Source organism: Anser anser, assembly GCF_964211835.1.
Source record: "Anser anser genome assembly, chromosome: 2".
In the NCBI taxonomy this organism is placed as follows: domain Eukaryota; kingdom Metazoa; phylum Chordata; class Aves; order Anseriformes; family Anatidae; genus Anser; species Anser anser.
Genome location: NC_139721.1, coordinates 1,477,950 through 1,503,543, shown reverse-complemented (window position 1 = coordinate 1,503,543; position 25,594 = coordinate 1,477,950). Strand labels below are relative to the sequence as shown.

Genomic DNA, 25,594 nt, shown 5'->3' with positions numbered 1-25,594 from the left:
CGCTGCTCGTGGAAAGGGGCCGGGGGGACCTCGCCACGCCGCCGGCCCCGCGAACCCAACTCCATTTTCTGCCTCTGCGCACGGCGGATCCTGCAAATGGCGCGATCAATCTCGGGGCGCATCTCGCGCGCCTTCCGCTCCCTCCCTCCCTCCCTCCCTCCGCGTTTCGGGAGCGACACAATCCATCTTCCAGGAACCCAGGTATATCATTTCTAGTTAGCGAAAGCCGGGCCAAGAAGCCCCTTTTTCATTACGATGATTGAACTGCTCCCGAGGAGAGGCGCGGGGCTGGATCACGAGCCCTCCGCGCGGAGCCGAGCCGCTTTTGCTGAGCTTGTCAGCCTCGCCGGAGAATTAGGACTTCCAGCGCTCTTACTTCTGATGAAAATCAACATTTATTTTGCCTAAGCCTAAGAAGGTGTCAGGCAGACGGAGAAACTTGCCACTCTTCGCCGGGAGAAGGGAGTGAAAGGAGGAAATCTAATAGAAATATATTATCAAGTCCGAGGAGTGGACACGGCAGTAAATCACGCTTCAGGTGGCACCATTATATTTTTCAATAAAACCCGGCCTTCCCCCAGACGCATCCTCGCCGAGCGGCTCCAGCTGCACCCAGCAAGTAAAAACAAAATCCGCTTCGGCCAGATGCCGAGGAAAGGGGGAGAAGGGATGGGGGAATTTTAGGGGATTTAAAGGGACGCTGCCAGCGGGGAATCCCCCGGGATGGGGGACAAAAGGAGGCGGCTTTGCTCCCTGTCCCCAAATCCCCTCCCTGACCACTGCTGGGTGTTGAAAAATGCTTTTTTTTTTCCCCCCCGATTTGTGAGGCTGGGAGATGGGGCACGGAGACAGCTTGGGGAAAAGGATGGTGGCAAGAGGTGTCCTGCATCCACGGGGACCGTGCAGCCCGTGGAAGGCGCCTAAATCCCGAAGCGACGGGATGCGGGGAAGATGGAGAGCGTGGAAAAAGCTCGCCAGCAGTTTCCCAAATCCCTCCATCAAAGCCTCGCCAGAAAGCTGGCTGTTAGAGGGATGCCTTTCTCAAAGACCAGGCTAACGAGAGGACTGCAATTAGCAGAAGAGCCGCGCTTTGTCAGCCTCCCAGATACTCAGGCGGGAGCAGCGGGGAGCGAAGGGGATGCTCGGGGCGCCGTGGCGCATCCCGGCACCTCCCTGCCCACGCACGGCCCAGGTGGAGAAATCCCTGTTCTTCTCCCCCAAATCCCGCGTGCATTTTTTTCACCCATCCAGGATAAATATCCTTTTTCTGCTCCCCGGAGGCTTGAGGGGAGCCCGGAGGTTGAAGCTGCCTTCGGAGCAGCTTTCCCTGCCGCTGAGTCAGCTCCGGAGGAACTTCGGCTGAGGGAGGCCGTTTTTTCGCAAAGCCCAAGGACAAAAGCAGGGACAGAAAGGCCGGCAGCAAGGGCTAAGCCCCAGAATTTCCAAGAAACCTTTTTTCAGATGGAAAAAAGCAGCTTGCTGGGGGGCTTTGCTGGTTTCCGGGGGGGGCGTCGGCAGCGCTCTCCAACTTTCTCCGCTCCTCCTCGCTTTTTTTTCTTTCGCTAGAAGAAGGTGCCTGGGCAGGAGGGGGCCCTCGCCTGCCACCCGATATCAAGTTTTTATCCTGAAAGACAACACCAGGGCTGCCCCCCAACCCATACAAGATACACGGAGAGATTTCCCATGCCTCCACGTGCAGCAAAAGTGTGCAGGAGGGAATAAATTATTGCGCTGGAGCAGGAGCACTTCACATAGAGAGATGCTGCTGGAGATGCACCAGAAAAACCAGCAGCATTTTGGTGCAGAGAGCAGGCTGAGACCCCAAATCCTCCCTCCCCAAGGGGACCCCAGCAATGAAACGCAAAGCTTGCGAACCAGACACGAGCTACAGCAGTGCTGGAGGAGTTTTGGCAGGTCACGGGCTCCACAACGACGCGTAATCATCTGGTGGTTTGGGTACGGTCAGGTATGGTGAACACCTGCCCTTTCCTGCCAAGCTGAAGGAGATGGGGTTTCATCATCCCATCATCATCAAGGGTTCTTCCACCTCCAGCTTTCAGGTCATTAAATAATTCGGGGGAGGGGGATGACAGGGCTGTCGAGTGGCAGCAGCCTGAACGAGAAGGGTCTTCAGAAGTCCTAAGGAAAGTCTGAAAGCCCTGATCTCCAGGCCCTCCATCCCACGAGGACGAGACCCTAAAAAAACGGGTAGAAAATTAATATGGAAGGAGCGGATTTCAGTCCCGGAAAAGGAGCGAGACTTGGCAGGTCTGAGCCTCGCCTGCCAATCGATAAGGAAAGAGGATTGGAAACGTGCAGGCAGCGAGGTGCGGGCAGGGAGTGAATCAGAAAGGGTTTTTTTCAAGTGTGGGATGAGAAAGGACGATTCTGATTCAGACGGAGAGCCCAATTAGAAAAAAGTCGCAGCGCTCATCAGCTTTACTGGAAGTTTCAGATAAATTGGCCGATTTGCAAGAAGGGAATTAAATAAACATCAGTGAAGTTTCTTACTCTCGGACCTTCCGTCTCGGCTGCGTGTCCAGGCTGGGAGCATCCAGGACCAGGAGACGGACGCCTGAAACCGGCACCCAGATAAAACAGGACGGATGAGAACAACCCAAGGCTCCCCCGCTGCGGGGACCACCCTCAAACAGCCCCAAAACCCTCAGTGGTTTTGGGTCCCCAAACCCAGCATCTGCTGGCTCGGGAAGAGGAGATGTGATTGCTAACGACCCGAGCAGAGCCGGCACGTTACCGGGAAAGCAATCAGCCCTTGCCCTGCTCGAGGGACGGCTGCAGCTCGCTACCCGCAGCTCGATCCATTTGGCATGAGAAAAGCAATTAGGTTAGAGGTTTGTTAATTCAGTTACGAAAGAGTTTTGATGCTCTCTAATTAAACTGCATGCACGACGGGGCGTGCGTCGGCCCGGGGCTGGCGAGGGCCAGATGAGGAGCAGGGCACGCACAGCAGCATCGCGCCGCCACCGGCCGGGCACGCCGCTCACCGTCACGGGGAAGATCTGCTAAGTGCCAGGAGAAGATCCGGGAAGGTCCTACCAAGGTCTGAGCTGCCCCTGAGCCTTGCTGGATGATAACCACGAGACGAGCGGCAGCAGGAAGGAAGATGGGTTCTCCTGCTCGTGGTCAGCTCACCATCCGAACCTTGTTAAGTTATCCCACCAGAGCAGAAGACCCCAGAGAAAGGAGGTGATGGGCAGGTCGATTTAAGAACAAGGTCAATCAAGCATGTTCCTAATTCCCTCTTCCTCTCCCTGCAGCCCCAGGCTCGCTGTCTGTCACAGACCGGTGGCATCTTGGCGGAGACTGAGCCTGCTGCGGCTCCTGGCCCACGCCTCGCGTTGGATCGGATCCTTCTCACGTTGAAGCCAGCGAGAAAACTCCCCTCCGTTACACCTCCCTTCCCTCCTCCTCCTCTCCGTGTGCCTTCCAGCATCTGCTCCAGCAGATCTTCACCACAGGGACCCACGGGGCACCCGGCGCCGCGCCGCAACCCCTCCGGCGAGCTGATGGCACGCGGCATGCCGAGCGCGGCTGCCCCCCGAAATATGGAGGAGATGGCAGGTTCAGCCATTCCGTGGGGCCAACACCTTTCCTCGGCTCTCCATCGGTCTCCTCACTTCTCCCAGACTGGTGGATGACCCAGCCAGGTGCATGCTTCAGTGGCCCCGAGGTGTCCTGAGCCACCTCACCGTCCTCTATCCCATGTCCCCTATTAGATGATCCACTGGTTTGAGTTTCTCGTTGAGTTTCTTGCCCCTACATGAGCATGGAGTAAGCGGGGGTAGAGCAAAGATTTGGGGAGTTATTGCCACATTTTGGGTGATGCCCCAAGACCATCAGGCAGGTTCCTCAGACGTTAGGAGCCCCAGGAAAGAGCTTCTCCAGCATCTGGACCAGGTTTTGGGGAATACAGGTCCATGCAGTAGTTGAGTCTCTGGAGAGGACCGACAACAGTTGGCCATAACATCAGAGGGGAGACCCACCAGGAGCCAATCCTGCTCGGAAACGGGGTGCTGGTGATGCAAGGAGCTCGGAGGAGGGGTAGATAGAGGAGGAGCAGGAAGTGGCAAGACCGTGGGACAGAGAAGCTTGCCCATGTTAGATAGCAGAAGACAGAGCCCGTTTTGGGAGGTGATCCCACCCAAAGAGGCCACGGAGGTGTCCCCAAACCAATGAAGAAGCAACAGAAGCAGACCAGATGTATGGCCACTGCCTCATCACTTCCCTACGGCCAAGGTCCTTCCAAAAAGGGGCAGTGACCCCCACGAGGAGAGCCAAGAGCTCTGCGCCACCACCAGCCAGGACTCAGATCCCCAGAGAAATCCTGGAGGCAACTGGGATGGAAGAGAGAGAATTGGTTGTTGGGTTTTTTTTTGTTGTATTTTTTTTTGGCCAAAGAATTGGTTGTTTGTGGGTTTTTTTTGGCAGAAGAAGAGCAGATTAATGGGTAATTGCGGTCTTCAACTACCTGTCCTCAATAATTGCTGTCTTCGGTTACCTAAAGGTAGTTGCAGATGGAGCCAGAACCTCGGTGGAGGTTCCCAAGGAAAAATGGATTGATATAAGCAACGGCATAAAATTTGTTTCCCTAGATAAACAAAAGGCTTCGGCTTTATCATGAAGAAGTCCAAGTTCAGCGCTAAGGTGTGCAATAAATGTTTCGTTAGCGGTGCTTTTCGGGGTTTTGCTGGCACAGTAAAAATCTCTTTGATATCTACATAGCGCACCTGGAGCCCTCAGGGTACCCAGTACAGAAAGACGGGGACGTAGTGGAGCAAGCGGAAGCCACCAAGATGGTTGGGGCTGGACCACGAGGAGATGCTTGGGACAACACTAAAAAGACAGTTGCTGGTATTTTATCCACAATAACAGATAACCAGACCCTACCAAGAGGAGCAAACGACTTGGTCCTGCTGGGGTCAACGCTGGTAGGACGCTGGCTCCCTGGGACACCTCCCTTGCACCCAAGCCTTCCATCACCAGCCCCGCAGATGCTTTCTGTAGGGTTTCAGGGCATCTTCTGCCACGTCAACCCAAAGGGCTGGTTCTCATCTGCCTCGTCTAGCCACCAAAACGCAGAGCTTTGGAGCAAACGGCCCGCGCCGGCAGGAGCAGCGTCGAAGGCGATGCTGCAGGTGGCGGAGACCCTCCACACGGCATCCCACCACGAGGATTTGCATGGGGGGACCGGCCCCAAATGTGGGCTGGGAGCAGGAGATGTTCGGACCGGGGTCCACCCCACGGGGTTGCAGCACGGCGAAGCGGGAGCGGGTTCAGCCCCGGTGGCAGCGAGCACGGCGCGGGTTCGGGCAGGGAGGGTGGCCGGGGAAGGGGGGGGGATAGGATTTGTGTTCTCAAAGTTATTCCTCCAGAAGTGAAAGCTGTAAACAAAACTGGAAGCGCTGCACCTCGATGAATTCCTCCAAAGCCAAAGCGTTTGAGCGTGCTCAGCGGAGCCGTTAAAAAAGACTGTAGCGAGCATCTTCCATTAACGTTACGACCGTGAAATATGACAATAAAATGATAGCCGTATGGTCGCAAATTTGCAGCCCGCCGAGTTGCTAGGGGTTTATCGTCACTCAAACGTGCAGAGAGCTGTAAAATGTTTACAGAAAGGGTCGTTTGCAGCTATAAAATCCTCTTTTCTCTCCTAAACAAGGCTGAGTGGAGCCATTTACAAACCCCTGAATGTTCATCGGGGGAGAGGGGAACATCTGTTCTCTCCAGGAGTTTTCAGTGATCTTCTCGAACAAATTAACTAAAATGGGTGCTTTCTAATTAAATTAGCACTCGATTGGAATGGTTTGCATTGGTGCGCTCGCTGACAATTAGCGCGGGGAGGCCAGTTAGGCTCCGGCGCAGGCTATTTAACTGGGAGGTGAAATATGGAGGAGCCCATTACCTGCACGATGCTCGCGCTCCCTCCGCCTCTGCCCTGAGAACGAAACGTGACGGAGGATGGGGAGGCACCAAGAGATGTCCAGGAGCTCATCCCGGGCACCGGGGTCTCCATCTGCAGAGCCACGGTGGGTCTGTCCCCATGCGAGGACAGCATCGAGCTCAGCACCACCTCCCTCCTTTCCAACCCCCTTTTTATACATCCCAAGGCTACAGAAACATGCCAAGACCCCGTAAGATCACGGTGAGCCTGCTGCCCAGAGCTGGACCCTAAAAGTCATCCCCAAACACCTGCTCCACCAGCACCTTCCCTCCTGCACGCGCAGCCGGTACTTTTCCCCTTTCCTCCTGTATTTTCCAGTATTAAAAGGGCATTTTCTGAAATTGTGACCGTTTAACCAAGCAATTCAGATCGCTCCGTAATAATAACCTGTCCTCCTCCTGATTTCCTACCCCACCAATTTGTGTGTCACCTTCAGGGTCTGCAAGCAGGAACCGAATATTAGTGCCGCGCTCCCTGTTATGGGCAGAGCTGCCCCTCTGGCTGGGCGCAGTGGGGAGGGCGCAGATCCCAAAGCCACATCGCAGACACCAGCTGATTCCTAGAACCACGTGAGGACCCATCCTGACCGACCCAAATCCTCACTCCTGGCATTAAAGGCGGTTTGGGCACTGTGAATCATTTGGGTCCTTCAGCAGCACCAGCAGCCTCATCCTGCGCCCTCCCGGGATGATCAGGACGAAACCTGTTGGTGGCCAGGGCTCCTTTTCCCTCGTTAGGTGATGGTTGCCATTTTCCCCTTTGGTCCCTTTATGTGTTAGGGTGAGCCTTTAATCGCTAAACACACCCCAGCACCGGGCAGAGGCAAAGCTGGGTGCCTGGCAGCATCCTCACACCTGCTCCTGCACCGACCGCGCGCGATCGCTGCATCCCCTTGGCAGGGAAACTGCTTCGTCATCAGGTTCTTTTACAGACATCTGCAACTCCTTCCCCGCTTTCCTTTCCTTTGGCTCCTCCAGTCGCTGCCTTCCCGATGCCTCGTGCCCTTCCCGTTCCTGGGACAAAGGCACGGAGGGACGCGCACCCAAATCGCCTACCTGTCGGCCCTGCAGAGCCCCCAGCCTTCCTGGGGACCCCACCCTGAACCAGCTGCTTTTGCTGGTCCCACCCAGCCTCTGCTTTGCACCTCATCACCCCTGCACCTGCAGACAAGTCCAGATCTCCCCAGGTCACCACCGAGTCCCCTACCTTCGCACAGAGCTGCTGTTGGAGCCAGGGATTAAGGGATTTTCCTGTGTAGGGGCTGGATTAGGAGAGCAGGAACCGAGGAACATCTCGGAAAAGCAGAAATGCAGCACACCTCTGCTGGGAGGTGTGCAAACGCTGCGCGGAGACACAAAGGCATTTCTGCTCACCGCTTCACCGATTCCCTCCTGCCTTTTTTTCGCAGTCGGGTCAAGCAGCTGAAACGTTTCCCCGAGTTTTTCCAGAAATTAACGGTGCCAAGGTGGGAGTTGTTTGCCGACAAGTGTACGAAGTTTTGCTCGTCCTAAAACTGTGTTTTCCCGCGGAGGTCCAGAGACCAGAGCCTTCTGTGGGTCCAGCAGTAGGGCACAGAGGATAGCAGCAGGGAGAAACCCTCCTGCTCACCCCCAGCGGTGAACTGGAGCAGCGCGGAGCAAAACCAGTCCGAGAGCATCCTACCTGGCTCGTCACCTGGCTCGTCCTCGTCCCTCTCCACTTTGCAGCCCTCGTCCCCGGGGGAGGCCGAGGACAGGAGGGAGATGAAGGAGGGCAGCTTCTGCAGCCGGCTGCTTTGCGCGGCGTCCGCCTCTCTCCAAAACTTCACCTCCTGCTCCGCGCCGGAGGGGCCAGGCACTTCCCCGTCATCGCACGGCTGAGCCGGGTCGTTCCTGGCAAAACGCAAAAATCAGTAACGAAAACCGAAGTGATCTCTCGGCAGTGCCGCTCTCACGCACACGGGGGGAAGCTGAGCTGAACCGCTGGGTACGCGGAGGCTCTCCGGGCTCCGTCCCGGGCTGCCCCTTCTCTCTGATTTCTTGCGAGCCCAGCTAACATGAGAGTTGGGTTTGCTCGACGTCTCTGGTGACGGTGCTAATAAAGGAAACCCCCCCTCCCCCCCGGCAGCTTTCGAACGCCGCGAGCCGGCCAGGGCCACGCTCCCTTCCCCGTGCCGACCCCCGGGGGACGGAACGGGCGCAGGATGCCCTGCGCTCACGCCTCCTCACCTAAAAAAGAGCAAGGAGCTATTTTACACCTCATTCGCACGGGGGACGTGAGCCAGGTGTCGTTCCAAGGCTCTTCTGTCACCCGGGATAAGTCCAGAGCCTGCTGAGAGCTCATCCCCCTCTGCCACCGTACAAGGCAGGGCTGGGATGGGGACCAGGACCGGGCCAGCACCGTGGCCGGGGACAGCTTGTAGGGACCCCCCGCTGCCACCCCCCATCCCGCTGCAAAGGGGGATGCAAGCTGCTCTTTTCTCCTCCTGTTAACCAGGACTTTTAGACAGGTTTTTTGGGAGGGGGGTGCTTTTAAAGCCCCCGTTTCAGCCGGGTTTTGATTTTCGGTATGCTTAAAGAGTAAAAACCCCGAGTGACAGTGACAGCGGTGGAGAGGGCGAGACCTGCCGACGGGCTGCGAGGAATTAGCACCACCCCAGCCCTCCTCTTGGCCCCGTTGTGCCGCAGGGATTCGTTCTGCCGTACGGGTTTTCTGCAGTGGATTCTCCACCAGGGCTCCTCCGCCTCCAGGACGAAGGGCTGCAGAAACCTCAGAGGCACCCGGCGGTGCCACGGACACGGGCAGCACCTTCCCACGCTCCGATGGCACGAACATCTCAGAGGGCACGAGATGCAGGCGATCCCCGCCCCCCCCCCAAAATCCCCAAATCTTCTGCACCTTCCCCTACCTGCCCGTCTCCTCGCAGAGCCGCCTGCACTTGGAGGGGGGGTCAGCGCTGTCCCCCCGGGGCTGACGCTTCTTCTGCGGGTGCAGCAGCTTGCAGCGGGCACCCTGGGGGCAGACGCCCTTCTTGGCGAAGTCTGGGCAGACCAGGGTGTGCTTCTTCTTGCACTGCCAGGGAAAAAGACGGAGATGTTGGGAAGTGAGGCGACGTGCCCCTCCCGAAATTCCCGCGGGGAGCGGGAGGTCAGCAGCACTCCCCAGGATTTGGGGACTTTTGGGCGCTTTTTGGCAGTGGGGAAGGCAGGAGGAGATGCCGGCAGGGCAGGCGAGACACCTCCGGATGTGATTTCAGCCCCGAGGCGCCCAGGGAACCCAACCCCACCATGGATGCTCCCTTCCATCCTACCCGGTGCGAGGATTTTGGCTCTTGTCGGGCAGCACAGGGCACACACCACGCTGTGCCACCGCAGCGGGACACATCCCAAACCCCCACAGCGCACAAAAGGGTTTGCAACACCAGGTCACAGGAGCAAGGACGCAGCCCCTTGTTTCTCTGCGCGGCTCCTGTCCCACCTGAACGCCCACACCGCAAAAACCTCCTCGCTCCCGGGCAGCGCAGACGCCAAAATTTTGCCTGGCTTTGGGGGAAAGCGGACAAATCCACGGGCAGAGAAACGCGGCGAGGGCTTTGCAGCGCTAAATCGCGGGATCGCGGGGCTGCTGCCCTTTGAATACCCCCCAAAGTGAAGCCGTTTGGGAGCAGCCCCCCCCCCCTGCGGTGACCTCGGGGACGTGGCAGCAGCCCCGCCGAGCCGCCGGAGCGGTGGCAGGCCGAGGGGTCCCTGCTCGAAAGGGCAGCGGAGCGAGGAGCTCGTCCGCTGGAGGCCGGGGAGGTCGCCAACGCGGCAGGAGGGCCGGGGATCCGCACAGACACACGGACACCGGCTCTGCGGGGGTGCAAGAACCGGGGAAAAGCCCAGCAGGGATCAGGCCAGGCACGGAAAATTCATAAAAAAACATCGCCCTGCACCTTCCCTCCTCTATTTCAATGAGCTGCCGTGAGGTTCCAGCAAGTAAATCTCTAACTCAGTGCGTAATCTGAGAGTAGAGCATCTCCAGACAATGCCCAGGCTGTAGCACTACTCTATTTTTTTAAATAAAATCCTATTTTTGCCCATGGACGGGTGCTGCAGAAGCACAACTGGACAAAATCCGTTCTGCGCATGGTGCCAGCTCCCAGGAGCCGGTAGGAACCTTAGATCTTATCTTCAGAGTGCCATGCAAGAGTGAGCATATGAAAACCATCTCCTCCAGCACCCAAAGCTTCTCTCGCCCTGGTTAAGCAGCCATTATCTTAGCAAATCTAAAAAAAAAAAACACGCTGAAATCGAGGGAAGTTTGGGAAAACAGCTCTCCTTTTCTCCCTGCCTTCTTGCCAACTTGCAGTGCTTCAAAAACCTCCAGCTGCCGAAGTCGTGGACCAACAGCAAGTGCTTGGAAAAGGCACCAAGAGGACAGCTTTCGGGTCCTTTTTTCCCAAAATATTAGGATCTGGAGAGCAAACCCCTCAACCTGATAGGTGCTTTGGAGGTACATGGCACTAAATCCTCGCCTTGAGCAGCACCCAAGCAGCGGTTCTGGCTGTGCTCTACTTGTCCAGAGGGCTGAGCAACGGTGGAGGTGAAAAGACGAGCAAAACGAAAGGAGCATCCCAAATTCTGGAGCAGCCGAGGATGCTGAACATTCCTGGAAACGTCCTTCAGGAAGGTGTCGTCCATAAGGCTTCGGGATTACACAGGGATGCCTCCGCCCAAGGATGCGAAATCCTCTCCCGTACGGCGACGTCCAACACAAAACCAGACGTGGGAGGGAGAAGGGCAGCGAAAAGGAGCCCTCGCCTCCAAGGGCCACGTGGATGCGCCGCCACTGCTGCCCCCGCACCGAGGGCTGATGGAGCACACCACGGGCTTGGGGAAAAGCCAGCGACCGTGGTTGTTCTGCCCTGTATCAGCTTGCAGGGGCCGAGGGACAGTGCCATACCCCCAGCTGGGTGACACGTGCGTCCCCATCCCCGTTACGCCTTGCACTGGGACCCGCCGCGTCCCCAGCTGGTCGCGGGCTCCCCGGCGAACGCAGACTTAATATTAAGAAAACAAACCCGCCCGCGACTAATTCGGGTCCCCGGCTCGGTTTTCTGACGGCTTTGGCCCTCCTCTCACGGCGGCCCTGCTGTCCGTCCGTCCGTCCGTCCGTCCCCGTCCATCGGCACCGGGTCGGGGCTGCACGGAGAGGCAGGGACCTGCTTACGGCTCGCTGGGTCCTGGGGAGGCAGCTCCTCGGCTCCGGGCTCGGAGCGGAGGGTGGAAAAGCCCCCTCTGTGTATTTACGGGAGGGAACGGGGAGCTCTTTTCCTCGTGCCCCCCCGTGCCTTAAAGGCAGGTGAAGGCGAGGGCTGGGGTTACTGTAAAGCTGCTCGCCGCGTGTCGGCCGGGGCGAAGCAGCGCTGGGGCTGCGGGGTGGCAGGAGCCACCCGATCCCTTCCACCTGTCGGGGCGGCTAATTATACCCCCCCGGGACCCCCGCCAACGGGCAGGTTGGGCCATAAAAAGAGAAAAAGCATCTGGCTCCTTTCTTCAGGCAAGAGAAAACCCGGAGCACCCCCAAAACGCCCCCGGGGAGAAAGCCAGCGGCTGCGGCGGGCGCCCGTTGTGATGCCAGCGCGGTGGGGACACCCCGTGGAGCGGGGTCACCCCTTGGAGAAGGGATGGGGACGAGCCCCGGGGGGGGGGCTTCTGCTGTTCCAGCCCCCCCCCTTCCATCTCCCTGCTCTGGGGTTTCCCCCGCAGCCCGCAGCAGCGGTGCCCGACCTTGGGACGGTGCCTGCTGGCAGCCCCGCGGCCGGGACTCCTCCCTGGCTGCCAGGGCGCCCTGGGTGAAATTCGAGGTGCTGCTCAGCACCCAAAAAGCCTTAAATGGCCCCCGGCCCCATCACACAGCGGGAGGGGGTCGGGCACAAGGGTATTTGCAGAGCGCTGCCTTCTTTAGCCCGGACCTGGCAAAGGAGGAGGCAGCAACTGGCAGGGCCGGTGGAAGATCCTCGCTCAGCCCCGGGAACGCCGTTAACGAACATTTTCCATCACCGACCTTGGCAGGAGGCTGGGGAGGGCGGGAGGGAGGTGAAGCTGGGTTACTGGGCCGACCGGCGAGCGCCCGCTGACCCCACGGCGGGGGGAGCGGTGGTCCCGTCCAGCTTGGCATTCCCGGCTCCGCTCCACCAGCGGGCCTGCCCAGGTTGAACTTCTCAAATATCTCCGGGCTCGTCTCGCGCCCTCCGCTCGATCCCTTCTGCTCCAGTGCCAGGGGACAGCAGGTGACACGGGGCACGGCGGCTGGACAAGAGAGCAAACCGCTGGCGAACATCCTCGCCCTGCTCTTCCCACCCCCTTGGGCTCGTGTCCTTCTCTCTGGACACAGGAGAGCGCGGCTCCCCGCTGGAAACCCGAAGCGCCGCTGTGCCAGCAGGGAATTCCCCTTCTGGGGAAGGGGGGAGCCTCGAAAGCCCAAGCTGAGCCCCAAAACCCGAGCACCTCGCTCTGCTGGAGTTGTTACAGGTAGCCCCATCCCCATGGCACGGGATTAACAGGCTGGATCGACGGCAGGCTGCCTTCACACACCTCTTACCCGCGACTTCTCCGCGCCAAGCGGCTGCTGGGAAGCTCTCGCTGGGCTGCTTTCCGACGCCGCTCCGAGCTGACAGCCAGTAAACAGCTTTTTTTTGATGGCTTTTTTTTTTTTTTTTTTTTTATAATTGGCTGCAGATGGAAGCAGCCTTAAAAATTCCAGCTCCCCGGAGTTAAAACCTGGAGGACAACGCAGCCGAGCATCGTGTGTGCGGGGGAATAATAATGGGGGAAATTTAGCCAACACATGGAGCGGTGCTTGCGCCTTTTTGTCTCCAAGCTGCTAACAGCCCCCAGAAAAGGCTTTTTGACAGTGTTTTATCATTTCTTCCCGGCACCAAAATGCTGTCGGGGAAGTAAGGAACTCCTAGAGATGGAGGCTCTCTAGGATTTTGGATCTATCTGCTCCCTAGGACCTACCACAATACGAGCAGGACTGTGGACATAGGTCGCTAACATCCATCCAGGCACAGCATGAAGAGGTGCTCAGAAGGACGCCCATCCCAAAGCCAAGCTGCTGAACCTGCCCCGTGGCATTCACAGGAGCAAAAGTGCCTCTGGAGCAAGAATGGGACGGCGTTTCTGAAATCACAGCGACTTAAGAGGCAGCAAAACAGCTGGGATGGATTGAAGGGGTGAGGAAAAGCCTTGTCCCTGCAGCACGCGCTGCCCCGGCATGGTCCAGCCCAGATCTAAATGACCTAAGGGCTGGGCTCTGTTCTGCATCCCTTCTCCACAATGCTCTTAAGGCTCCCTCTCCATCATTGTTGACTGTTTCTTCTCGTCTTGCCCCTTCCTGGTCTGGAGGTGTTGTTTTGCTGATGCAAACCGAAAAGGAAGGGGCGTTTTGGGCTCACTGAGCTTCTATCCGCAGGGCACGCTGTCCTGCAGCATCCTCTCCCTTGCTGCCATCACTCCCCGATGCCGTCTCCTCTGCATCTGCTCAGGCTTGCCCAACGCAGGGACTTTTCCAGCAGACAGGTCCCATTACCGGCCAGATCCCTCCTTCTGCCAAAGCCCGAACGGGAAACGCCACGAATGAAAGAACTGTGAAACGTGCCAAGGGAAGAATTCACACAGGGAGCTTGAAAAGCTGCGAACTTCCCCTCCCAGGGTGGCCAGCAGCAGCGTCGCGGTCCCAGTTAACGCCGGGCAGTAGATCTGGAAACGGAGCACGAGCTGGCAGGAGCTGAGATCAGGGAGGCAAAGCATCACGGGATCTGTTAGCAGAAGCCGACACTTGAGCTTGCGGTTTCCAAGCCAATGGTCCTCGTTTTGGAAAAACTCTTTGTTTTGGAAAAAAAAAAAAAAAGGCAGGAAAAGCTCACAATCCGCAGCCACTCGATGCCCCAGGAGTTCGGTGACACCGCTCGAAGGGTGACAACAGCACTTGACAAACTGCCCCGCGAAGCACCGCAGCCCGGAGCAGCCGTTTGTGCCGCAGCCCTTGGCGGGCTCCGTGTAATTGGAATTTTCCATGTAGCAAAATGATGTCAAAGAGCAGTTAACCTCCCCAGCGTGAGTGCACGCGACAGCTCCGAGCAGGAGCCCGAGTACTGTAATTGAGCATTTCCAATGCTTTTTCTTTTTCAAATTTAATTCTCTCTCTTCCTTTGGGAATTGCTGCCGTCCGGTCCCACTACTCGCTCCCAGCTCCCTGCTCAGAGCTGCAACAAGCAGGGCTTGGATTTTCCAGGCTTGGCTTTTGTCTGCGTCCTGGATCAACCTGGAGGGCAGCCACATGGCTCTGATGATGCTCTCTCACATTATAAGCCCAAATATAAATAAAAGTAACAGAGCGAGCCTAGATGACAGACGAAAACTGGCCAGCCACAGCAAGCACCTTGGCCCTACTCCAACCCCAAAGCAGCAAGGGCTGGTAGAGACACGGTGAAAGCGAAGCCATGGACGTAAGGAGGAAGGGGAATCCCAGCTGAAGAGCAAAGACCTGCAAAGACCAGCAAGGACACCCATGTGGGAATGCCTTCAGCATTTAATTATTTCCTCGCTGCTTTGCTGAACTCGTTCAGGAACACCATTTCCATCAGAGCCCCCTGACAATCTCATCCTTTGCACCTCAGTCACGATGGAGCCAGTTTGATACAGAAAACCATCAATGAGGAGATGGAGAGCCCCTAACCCCTCTATTACCAACCCCAAATCTTTATCATTGGGGATGTAGCAAGCCAGAAACCCACTGTACTTCCCCTACGATGGGGTCTGCATCACGAACAGGGGCTCCACCATGCACAGCCTTTCAGGTGGCCCGAGGAAACAGCTCACGGGACGCAGAGATCATCTAACAGCAGACAACAAGTGGGAACGAAGGGAAATCCCAGTGCAGGAAGCAAAGACGAAGTCTGCCCCGCTTTGTGTCCGCCTCTACAGAAGTTCAGGCTGAAATCAAGAACTCTCTGCCTCGTCAGTAGATTCCCAGCCGTTAGCAGTGGTTCAGTGACTGCTCGCTCCCAGACTTCCTAATTTTCATGTTTTGTGATGCATCTTCTTCTACAAAGATATTAAAGCGTGCAAGAAAAAAAAATCGCAGGCCGGTATTTATCTAGGCACTATTATCAACTAGCCCAGGCTATTAAGCAGTTCAAGTTTGCCCTGATAAGCAACATCTTTAATGTAAGCATCTGAGTGCTGTTGGAGATACTACAGTTAAATTAAAGTTGCAATAAGAGCCCTCATTATGCCATTACAGAGTACGGTAAATAAGATGCAACTGGAAACCCACAAAGATTTCTCCGCAGATACGTGGGTAGGATGGGGCCGGCAAGAAACCTGATTAGTTTTAAACCTCCGCTGCAGGTTACAAAGCTTTTTGAAGAGAAAGCTGCCGTCACCAGCACTCAGGTTTACCACTTACTATCAGTAGCACAGCCCCCGGTGCTGGTTTAATTTCAGCCAAGAGCACTGGTGTGCAAAGCGAAGCGGGCACGGAATGGCGGAGGTTAGAGGTACCTCAGGGCCATCAGGTCAACCCCCGCCACAGCAGGGTGCCCAACCCCGAGGCCTGGTGGGTTCGGGGAGACCCCAAAGAGGAGCCCCCAGCCCCTGGTGCTGCCTGGGGGCCAGGGGGAGCCTCCCGGGCTCCAGGCTGGGCCCGCGGCCTCCGCTGCTGGCCCCAGGCCCCCCTGAGCAGAGCCCGGCCCCGGCCTCTCGCACCTCCCTGCAGGGCCGCAGGGACGTGGGGGAGCTCCCCCGGAGCCTCCTCCTCTCCAGGCCGAGCAGCCCCAGCTCTCGCAGCCTCTCCTCACGGCAGCGGGGCTCCAGGCCCTCCCAGCACCACATACCAAACCACATTTCTGCGTTTTGGGCCTACACTTCCAGAGGAGAGCAGCTGGGCTTTCCTCTTTCCACCTCTCCCCCACAAGCTACATCCCCAGCGAGCTGAGGGGATGCACCCAGGTCCCTGCCCCCTCAGAATGCTGCTCGTGATCTTAAGAGCAGACACATTCACAATCATTACTAAACCTAACCACTTTACCCCCCCCCCAATAAAGAATTTACTTACTAATCAGTTTTTTGACTGAAAATTTCTGCTACACATCATAGGAGAGAAAAAAAAAACACCACACAACAAATTAAATGGGCAACTGTAGCACGCAGAAAACATCTGTCAACCGAAGCCAAAATTAAAGATAAATGAAATGAAGTTGCCTTTGCAGATGATTTTCATATAGCTGCAGCGGACTATAAAAGAGCGATCAAAGGCAGCGCTGCCCCTCGGCTAATTCTGAACAATGGGAGAAGGGGAACTGCAAACCTCCTGCGGCATCCCCAGGAGGGGGCTGGAGAAATCTCACTCTGTGTGGTGCTGTGTGGGCATGCCAGCAAGCACCAAAAAGTGGCTGGAAGGTTTTGGTCCACTCAGCACGCCACGAACTCACAGCTGGAACAGGCGGATACGTGGCTACTGTCTACAGATATGCCTGAAATATCACTAAAAAGTCCTAGTGAACATCCTCAAGGTGATCCAAGTCAAAATGAAGGTGAGGGAGCTAAAAATGGGTGAGAATTGGAGGTAAAATCAGAAAACCATCACCGGTGGGAATGGATAAAGGATGAGCCAAGAGCGAAAGGAGGGCAGCAGTCCAGAGGCTCTTGGACGCGACCTGGGAAGAAACTTCAAAGTTCCCAAGCCAAGAGTTGGACTTGGCGATCCTCATGGGTCCCTTCCAACTCAGGATATTCTGTGGTTCCATGAAAATCAACACTGCAAGACTTGGCCCTTGCTGAACATGAGCAAGCCCGGAGAGGACTCACAGCCTCAAAAACCAGCCCTCGTGCACCCCGTGCAAAGCAAAAGCAGGGGGCGAAACGCCCCGGGATTTGTTTTATACACATAAACACCATTTCCATAGCTAGGACTTAGTGTTTCTACCACCTGTCCTCCAGCTGAGCCCAAAACAGCTGCACGCGAGACAGATAAATTTCAATCTTCAATGTCTCTTTCCCTCGCACGAGGGAGAGAAGGGGAAGAGAGGTTTCCGAGATGCTTTAATGCGACGCCTCCTCACCGCTCCCTCCCCTGTTGCAAGTGTAGAAAATGGATCAGCTCTTTAGAAGAAGCAATTTGCCGATGTCCAGACCCCTAAACGTCCAACCTTCCTGAATGCAGGCAGTTAATCTGTTTGAGGTTTGATTCTTCTAATAGGAGCTCAAGTGAGTTTTATACTCAGCGCAGAATGTGTTCGGTGACGAGGTACTGAGCAGGGCAGCGGGACTCAGCAAAGCCATCCTCGCTTGGGTAGTCCTTAAAGATTTGATCAAGGTGGAAGAGGAAAGAGCAGCTGAATAGTGGAAGCCTTTCTCCTCTTCCTCCCCCCCAGCCATTGCCCAGCTCACCCGATTCACTGATTTAGTGTTGATGAACACCCTGTTGCCTCCTGGTCATGGTGAGAGGTCCATCAATCACATCACCGTTTCCCTCTGCTCAGGTCCGGTCCCATCCTGCACGTGTACAAGGTCCTGCTCTTCCCCACCCATCGCTGCAAGCGCGTCCTGCCACCAGCAGCTCCCTCTGAATCAAAGGGGACTGGAAATCGGAAGCAGCTATGATAGGATCATAGAAGAAATAAGATGGAGGTACGGCCAAGATAGAGAAAATTTGGGATGGCTCAAAGCTTAGCCTTCCCCGTACCCCTCCCCATGCTCACACCAAGCAGAGAGGTTTTGTATTAAGGCTTCTGGCACTTCAAACAGCCCCCCTGGTAGCTGGGCATGGAGGAGCTTCTCAGCTTGATTGGGTCTAATTTAGCATAACAGCATCACGGAGTTTGGAGATGAGCACTTCAAGCCAGGAAATCTGCTCCTGCTGTGGCTGGTTCTCGCCAGGCATCAGCAGCAGGGTGATTTGAAAGAAAAACCATCTGAATTTGAAGCCTTTTTTTTTTTTAAAAAAAAAAAAAGTTAGTCTGTCCCAAACTAACAGCATAAGCCAAATAATCCACATGGGGAGCAGCTGCTTAAAGTCTCACGGAGTATTTGAAGGGCCTCCAAGACAGGAGCAAACCTTTGTTTACTCACGGACGCGATGCCGAAGACCCACAGGTACAAATTTGCCACCCAGAAAAGTGATCCAGAAACACAGATGGAGAATACGGCCCCTCTCGGTCCTAGCACATCTGGCCGGGAAGAGGAAGGCTGGGAGGAAGCCTTCACCGGTCCCAGTGCTCTCCTCTGCAACCCCCAGCACACCCAAAACCTCTCCCAGATCCAGCGTGGCCAGGGCCAGGACCAGCTTTGAAGAGACAACACGAAGGAGCAGCGTGAGGCTTTGGGATCTCCGCGGCCAGAAGATATTTAACAACCCTCGACGCCTTTTTCATCCAGGGCTGATTTGTCCGCCTGCTTCTCCAAAGAGGCAGCTCCAAGCCCCGAAGCAAGCAGCGCACGGAGCAGCTCCCGTCCCACCGCCAGCCCCGACAACGGCAGCGGGGACCTGGAGCATGGCCTCGGGGAGAAGGGGCCCAACCCAGCTTAAGAGCAAACTGGAGAAGAAAGAAACTATTCTGAAAGGGTTTGTACACAGCTTAAGAACTTCCTCCGAGCCTTATTCTTACTCCTACAGCTACGAAGCTTCTGCCGTGAAGCACCCCTGAGTGCTTTGCTGTCTCCCAGCGATGCTGGAGGAGGAGAAGCAGCATCCTGCACCTCCCCACCTGGCGTGGCCAGCACCGCGGTGGGATATGAGTGTGGGACGAAAGCTGGGAGGTGAGATGTGATTACAGAACCAGGATCAGCAGCAGGGATCTGGATGAGCACGCACGGGTTCCTCCACGACTGCACGTGCTGCACGTCTCAAGGAAAAGGCAAGGAGGCTGGCGGTCAGCCTGGGACCAAAGGGGGGTGAAGAAACACCCAGAAAGATCAACGTCTGATGGCTGTTTTGGGGCAAAAATCACTTTTTTGCCTAGCAAACAATACAAAGCAGCTAAATATGCAATATGAACAGTGTTAACTTCACCCTTCTGTGCTCTGTGCAAGGGGAGCAAGAATGCCAGGCAGCTCTCTCCCTCCCAAACCAACTACTGGATACTTAAAAGAAAACCCCCGAGACATGAAATTGGCAGCTGCCACTAATAGAGCTAACGTGGCTTTTCCTAAAGCTCAGTAACGTGTTAAATTTAACGTCAGATCCACGAAACGAGAAAAAAAAAACTTTAGAGGGAACCCGTTAAGCTTCCACCAGAAAAGGAGGAAAGAACCAACCTGACGCATCACCGGATGGGAGAAACACAAACGGGAACAAATCGTCCGCTACGAAAAAGCCCCCGAAATGGACTTTTCTGCAGAAAAAGAAGCAGCTGCCGTGGCGAAAACCAACACGCTCCACCTGGGGGCGAGAAATGATTTTCCCCAAGGAAGCGGCACTTCCGCGGGTAGCGCCACCCAGAGCTGCCCCTGCTGGCAGGGTAATTGCGGGTATTTTAGGTGGATTTTAGGTCTCCCTCAGCCGAGAGACTCTCCCCAAAAGATTTTGGGGGATGGCCAGGTTAGGGATGAGCATCCCGGCTGTGACGGCTTGGCCAGGAGGGCCGGCAGAGCTCGTGGCCCCAGCTTCCCCCTGATTTATTCCACTACATTTCCCCCCGCGTTTTCACAGCGGCCTCGTTGTTTAATCTCCCCGTGCCTTACTGCTTAACAGCTCCCACAGGGGAACAATTTACCCACAGGCTTCAAAGCAGCTGATGGAAACAATCCGAAGATAGGTATTTAATGCAGCATGTTTGCTAATGTACGCCATGGGGGAAAAGCTTATTTAATACCGACCGATTTTACGGAGGCAGCAGTTGCAGGGCACCGGGCTGGCTCACTTGCCTTTGCTGCGACACGCTGCGAGGGCTGGAGAACACCGGCGATGCTGGGAAGCTGCACCAAAACCCAGTTAATTTCCCAAAAAGTCAAGTTTTGCTTCTTTAAAGCAAATCGCAAGATGCCTGCTCCGCTCCACCGGGACTCAGACGAGCACTTGCTGTCGCTCCTGGGTGCAAGCCCTCAGCCGTGCAATTAAATATTAAAGCAGCGGAGCGATGTGCAGTGCACACCATCACCTTCCAAGCGGCTTTGCGTTGCGTATTATTTCGGGAGCCGGCGTGGGCACAGCCAGGGGAGCAGCATGGCAGAGAAATCGCCTCTTGGACAACTTTGTACCCTCCAGGCTCTGCCACGCAGCCTGCTCACAGCCACAGGGTCCCTTCGGCACCTGGAGCAAAACCTGACGTGGAAAATTAATGTAGGGGAATTAGTTAGGCTGTAACGCAGGGTGGGCAACTGCTAACGTGTTGTCACTGGTGGCACCGACCAGGAGTGTCCACCCGGACCCCGTGCTCCACTGCAAACTGCTGTTGGGCTTCAACAACTTATCCGGGGAGCTGTGAAAACGAAATCTGTTTGGGGAACCAGATTAGCTTTTACCACGGAGCGGCTCGCTAAAATATCTCATTTTAACGGCGAAAACTTGGTACGACGGCAAGTACCACGGCACGGGAGAGCACCCTGGGGAGCACCTGCAAGCGGCCCCATTTCCCCTTCCCTCTCTCCCCACTTCCCCCTTGGGCTTCCTCTGGTGCAGGTGACCGGCCCAGGAGGACCAGCTTGGCCCAACGGGACCGTTTTGTGGTGCTGGGGAAGGTCTGCTCCCTTTAGGAAGCTGTAGATCCACGTGCACGCACGCACACTGGAGCAGCTTCCCGACGCACAACCCAGGAACGGGGAAGGATGCTGGAAACTGAGGTGCTCTGCCACCAGCAACCTCCTGGAAATGACTGAATCATGTCAAACTCCCTTAATTAAGGACGTGGCCACTCACTCGTACAGGAGCTGTCCTCTCTCCCCAGGGGCACAAGGACCCTTTACGGTCCGTGTCCCCGAAAAAGGGATTTGGGAATGCAAAACTAAAGCGTTCCCACTTATTCTGATGGAGGCAGAGCAGGCCGGGCTCGCAGAACGACCAGCACGGCTCGTACGAAAAGTGTGCACAGAGTTAGAGCCCACGGGATGGGCAAAGGTTGATCAGATCAGCCGGAGCATCCCGCAAGAAATTCTCGAAAACACGCGAGATGCGACAGCGCCAACGACAGGCCATCAACTATGAATAATAACGGGCATTTCTTACGAAGGTCTGATAAAAAAACAGCTTCTTCGGCGGAGCGCAGGGAGAAAAACACAGCAGGCAGAAGGAGCCCAGAACAAATCAGGCACCGAAGGACCTCGATCCCGAATTCCTGGGCATCCTCCTCCGAATTTACCCTCCGAGGACGCTGCACGGACGCCGAGCGCCTTCGCCATCCTCGCCCTCGGTGGCTCGGGCTGGGGGCAGTCGGCTCCCGCGGCTCCTCGGCCACGGCGACGCAGAACGAGAGAGAAGATTTACTCCTGGCCTAAATTATTCAAAGGAAAAGGGACTGCGCATCTTTAACAAGGCATCGTTTTATGAAGCAAGGTTAACATTTTTACTTGATTCAGGAGAATATTATAAACTCTCCGGGGTCCATTTGAGGACTTTCTACTTTGAGCAAAGGCACGGACTCAGCACTTTTTATATTATTTAGAGAATAAAATTAACCCTTAATGGCCCAAGCTGGTATTTCTCCTCCCCAGTTAAATATGGCCCGCTCAGCAATTTCTCCCCATATATAATTACAGGCTGCTATCCATCATCTGTAGGAGAATGCTTTTCTGACACTCTAAAAGTGACGCGGTAAGCACTTTTCCTAATAGAATAAATATTCTAAATATCTCTTTTATATTTTCATTTAAATTGGAATATTTTAAAATAATTGTAGGGCCGCTGCCCGCGTGGCTAGTGCTGTGCTGGAGGGAGGCGGCAGGACAGCTCTGTTTTCCTTCACGGGAGATGTTTACCCTGCACGCAGTCCCCTCCGTGCGCGCCGCCGCAAGAAGTAATTAGGCAAGGACTAATTTATTAGCCTTCCCCTCCACTCCTGCTGATGTCCCGCTTTTCTTACAGCTCTAACTTTTGGCTTTTCTTCCTCCCTTTTGCCTGGTTTTTGCTCCGTAGCTGTTTTTTTTTCCCAGAGAAGGGATGGGTTTGCTATGCCAAAGGCGCTGTCCTCGGTTGCGTCGGGGGTGCTGGGACAGCTCGGGGGGCACCTGGTGGCTCTGCACGGTGACAGAGGTGACGGGTGACAGCTCCAACAGCTTCCACCCCTGTCCATCCACCCCAACACGCCATGGCTTCGCCTTCTCTTTGGGCAAAACCACCTGCTGGGCATCTCCTGCCAGCCATCGAGCACCTTCGTCTCCTCCGGGCTCTCCAACTCCTACCTGCACCCAAGGATGGTGCTGAGACCTCCCAGCACCTCGCTGGCGGTACCTCTGTCAACCCGAGCTCCTGGGATGGAGAAGGAGGAGAGGAGCCCAAAGATCCGAGCTCCTGACTGCTCATCCCGGCAACTCCCCCGGTGAAAAGAAGCCCAAATCACGCAGGGGTTAGAAACCTCTCTGAGCAGCCGGTCTGCGAAACCATGCTTAGGCAGACGCTTACCCACGCGTACCTATTAAATGCAAGAAAATAATTCCGCTCTGTAAGCCCGCTGGGGCGCTTTTGGGATGGTGCCCTGCGATCTGGCAGCCTTTCTATAACGAAAATTATGGTTTCATTAGTGCCTCGCTTTTTTTTTTTCAGCTGGAGAGCCGATTTCGAGCAGCGTTTGCAAAACTCCCGGCGTGTTCTGAGCGTAGGGGCTCCAGCTCAGAGAGGAGATGTTCCCCAAGTTTGTGTCTCGTCCTCCTTGCTTGCTGTTGGCTCATGGAAGAGGCTGAATTAAACCAGGACATTTATGTGATGTCTTCTTCCATGCACAGCAAATGCATCCTCAAGGTTATGGACACCCCGGGGATGGGACGCCGCCGCACAGAAAATGGTCAAAGGACGGACAGAAATCCCACCACGTGTACAAAAAGCTCTCCACCGCAGCAGAGAGCATCGTCTCCGTAAATCTCAGAGTCCGCCTTGTCTAAATATTCAACCTGCTGGCAAATTTACTGGCTACCCCTCCTGAATTATGAGTGTCTGTTGTGGAGCACAGGGACCCTGATGCGATGGTGTCACTGGACTCATGAGCTTGGGATGGCACCGAGAGGAACGAAGTGAAGGTGGCCTACACCTTGTTTGTGGGACCCGACAAGAAAACCATGTGCTTTACTAACAAAAAGACAAAAGTGGTATATAATTAGAGGCCAAACACATTTTTAAATGAATAGAAAAGAGCAAAAATGAATCAGGGAGGTCAGAAACGCCCAGGAGGTACCAGGAACCTTCTCCAATGCAGCTACAGGAGGGAGCCCATCCTCAGCAGGTGGTTAACAAGGTCTCCCCAAGAGCCAAAGCAGCATCACAAGTTTCCTCTCATCCCTTTTGTCCTCAGTCACCTCCCCCGCGGCCCCGGAGCCCCCGGCTGCGAAGCAAAGCATCCGAACTTAAACCACCCTGAAGTTAAATCAGCCTGGGGAGGAATTAATTGCACGGCCAGCTCTCCTCCTTCCCACAGAGCAAGGGAAAAGGAGGCCCTGGGGCACTTACAAGGAAGGGGGAAGATGTGAGATAAACCCCAAATTTCTTTCTTTTTGGCATGCAACTGCCTCCACGTTTCTTTGGAAATCAGCAGCTGTCAGCCAGCTCCAGGCCCTGCGCTCGCTCGGGCTCCGCGTGTTACGTACGGTGCCGTAAGCTCGGGGACGTGTTGCGTGTCTACCCTGGGTGCACATCGAGTCCCTGCAGGACTTCGCCGCGTTGATCTAAGGAGAAGGACCCAGGGATGGGAGCCGGACTCCAGGAAACCCCCAGGAACGTACCCAGGCACAGCTCGAGGCTCGCGTCCTGCAGTTACACGAGGAAGGGCGCTCCTGGTGCTAAAGCTGAGCCACAAGAGCTCGTGCCCAGCTTTAATGGAGCCAACGTGGCTGCAAATAACCATTGACCTCTCCGTTCGGTCTGTGTAAAGCCCCTTCCTTCACTTCTCATCCATTTAACCGAGCAGTGCCTGGGGCTGTTGCTATCTGCTCACGCACGTGGCCCCGGTATCACGCAGGCAAGCAGAGAGGATGCACGGAGGAGGAGAAGACCACGACTGCCGGCCCCAGCCTCTTGCATTTGTTCCCTTCCCTATTTTTCCCTGCCTGCAAAGAAACAAAGCCACTCTGCCAATAAACCCTTCGGTTTCGCTCATCCCATCCAGGTGTTCGGCAGCTTCCAGCTCTACGGCTCCCTTCGGTGCCGTAGCTCGAGTGAAAAACGGCTCGTGGCTCGCCGGCACCCCGAACAGGCGGCGCGGGCCCCTCCCGCTTCGGCACAAACAGCGCCTTTTTACCTTTTCCCCCATGGGGCAGTAGCCTTTGAGGAAATCCTGGCACACTTCAGCCTTCCGGGAGACGTAGACGTGGCTGTAGGGGCAGTTGCTGTTGCTGCAGATCCCCTTCAGGAAGTAGGAGCACACCGGCATCTGCGGGGGCGAGAGGACGACAAACCCGTTAGCGCTGCCCCGGCTCGTGGCGATCCGGATCCGTTCCGACGCCCGGCGCTGAAATAAAACCGCGTTAAAATAAAGAAATCTCTGCCTTTTGCCAGGGGCTGATCCCCGAGGCGTTTCTAGCTCTTCGGGTGGTGCCTCGCAGCACAGCGCCCTGGCGTTACGCAGGCCCTCTGGATACAGGCACCGATGCTCCCGACTAAACTTGGAGAGGAGAGAAGGCTCCTTGCTTGCCCGTGATACCAACCTGAGCATCACTGTGCTCCCGGGGACCACAAACACCGGTCCCAAGGGGCGATGCGTTGGATGTAGCCGGAGCAGAAGCGCAGGGCTTGCCCCAGCCCGGCCACCCTCTCCCCTGGGGGGTTTCCGGCACCCCGAGAGCCAAACCAGCAGCATAGGGGTGCCCTCGCAATTCAGCAAAGGGGGAAAAGTGCTTTTTTTTTTTATTTTTTTGTGCGAGTCGCATCACACAAAGGCACCCCCCAGGGCTGTGAGCTAAGGGGGGGACCCTGCACGCCAGAGGAGGGATGCTCCAGGAGCGAGGGAAAGGAGGAGGAGAGCTCTGGCTCCTTCTGTCCCAGCACATAAATGCGTGGGGCGCGGCCCCGCTCGCTGCTCCCCAGCTTCAGCATCGCCACAGCCGGCGGAAAAAAAAAAAAAAACAACAAAAAAAAAAGCAAGAGAGCAAGGATCCTCCTCGTCCTCCGCCTCAAACCACAAACTTCACCTTCCGCACAGCTGCTCTCATTAAAACCGAATTGCCAGCCCGCTGCAATATTTCACCGTCCTTAACTCACCGGCTACCGCTCGCCGACGGGAGCGGGCGCTTTGCACCGCCTCGGTTCGTCCCCGCGCCCGGCTCCTGCTGCTCAGCCCCCTAAATGTAAAATTTACTTACTGCTCGGCGCGCTACCGATCCCTCTTGCTCACCCGTCTCGGCCGGTTCAAGTGTCCCCAAACCCATTTTTACCGTTCCGCGCTAAGCGCAGCCGACGCCAGGCGCGGGAAAAGCCCCTTTCCCTGAAGGGCACGGTGGGGTTTTGACTAAATCGGCTCACTCGAGG

General features: G+C 56.0%; 1 protein-coding gene across 1 annotated transcript in view; it reads right to left on the bottom strand.

Moving 5' to 3' along the window:
• ZC3H3 (zinc finger CCCH-type containing 3) overlaps positions 1-25,594 on the bottom strand; it is a 137,199-nt gene that overhangs the window by 4,563 nt on the left and 107,042 nt on the right. The window contains exons 9-11 of the mRNA XM_083827383.1: positions 24,369-24,500; positions 8,850-9,013; positions 7,625-7,833 (exon numbers count right to left, since the gene is read on the bottom strand). Of these exons, the coding sequence (XP_083683509.1) occupies positions 7,625-7,833; positions 8,850-9,013; positions 24,369-24,500 (505 nt within the window). The remainder of the gene's footprint in view (positions 1-7,624; positions 7,834-8,849; positions 9,014-24,368; positions 24,501-25,594) is intronic.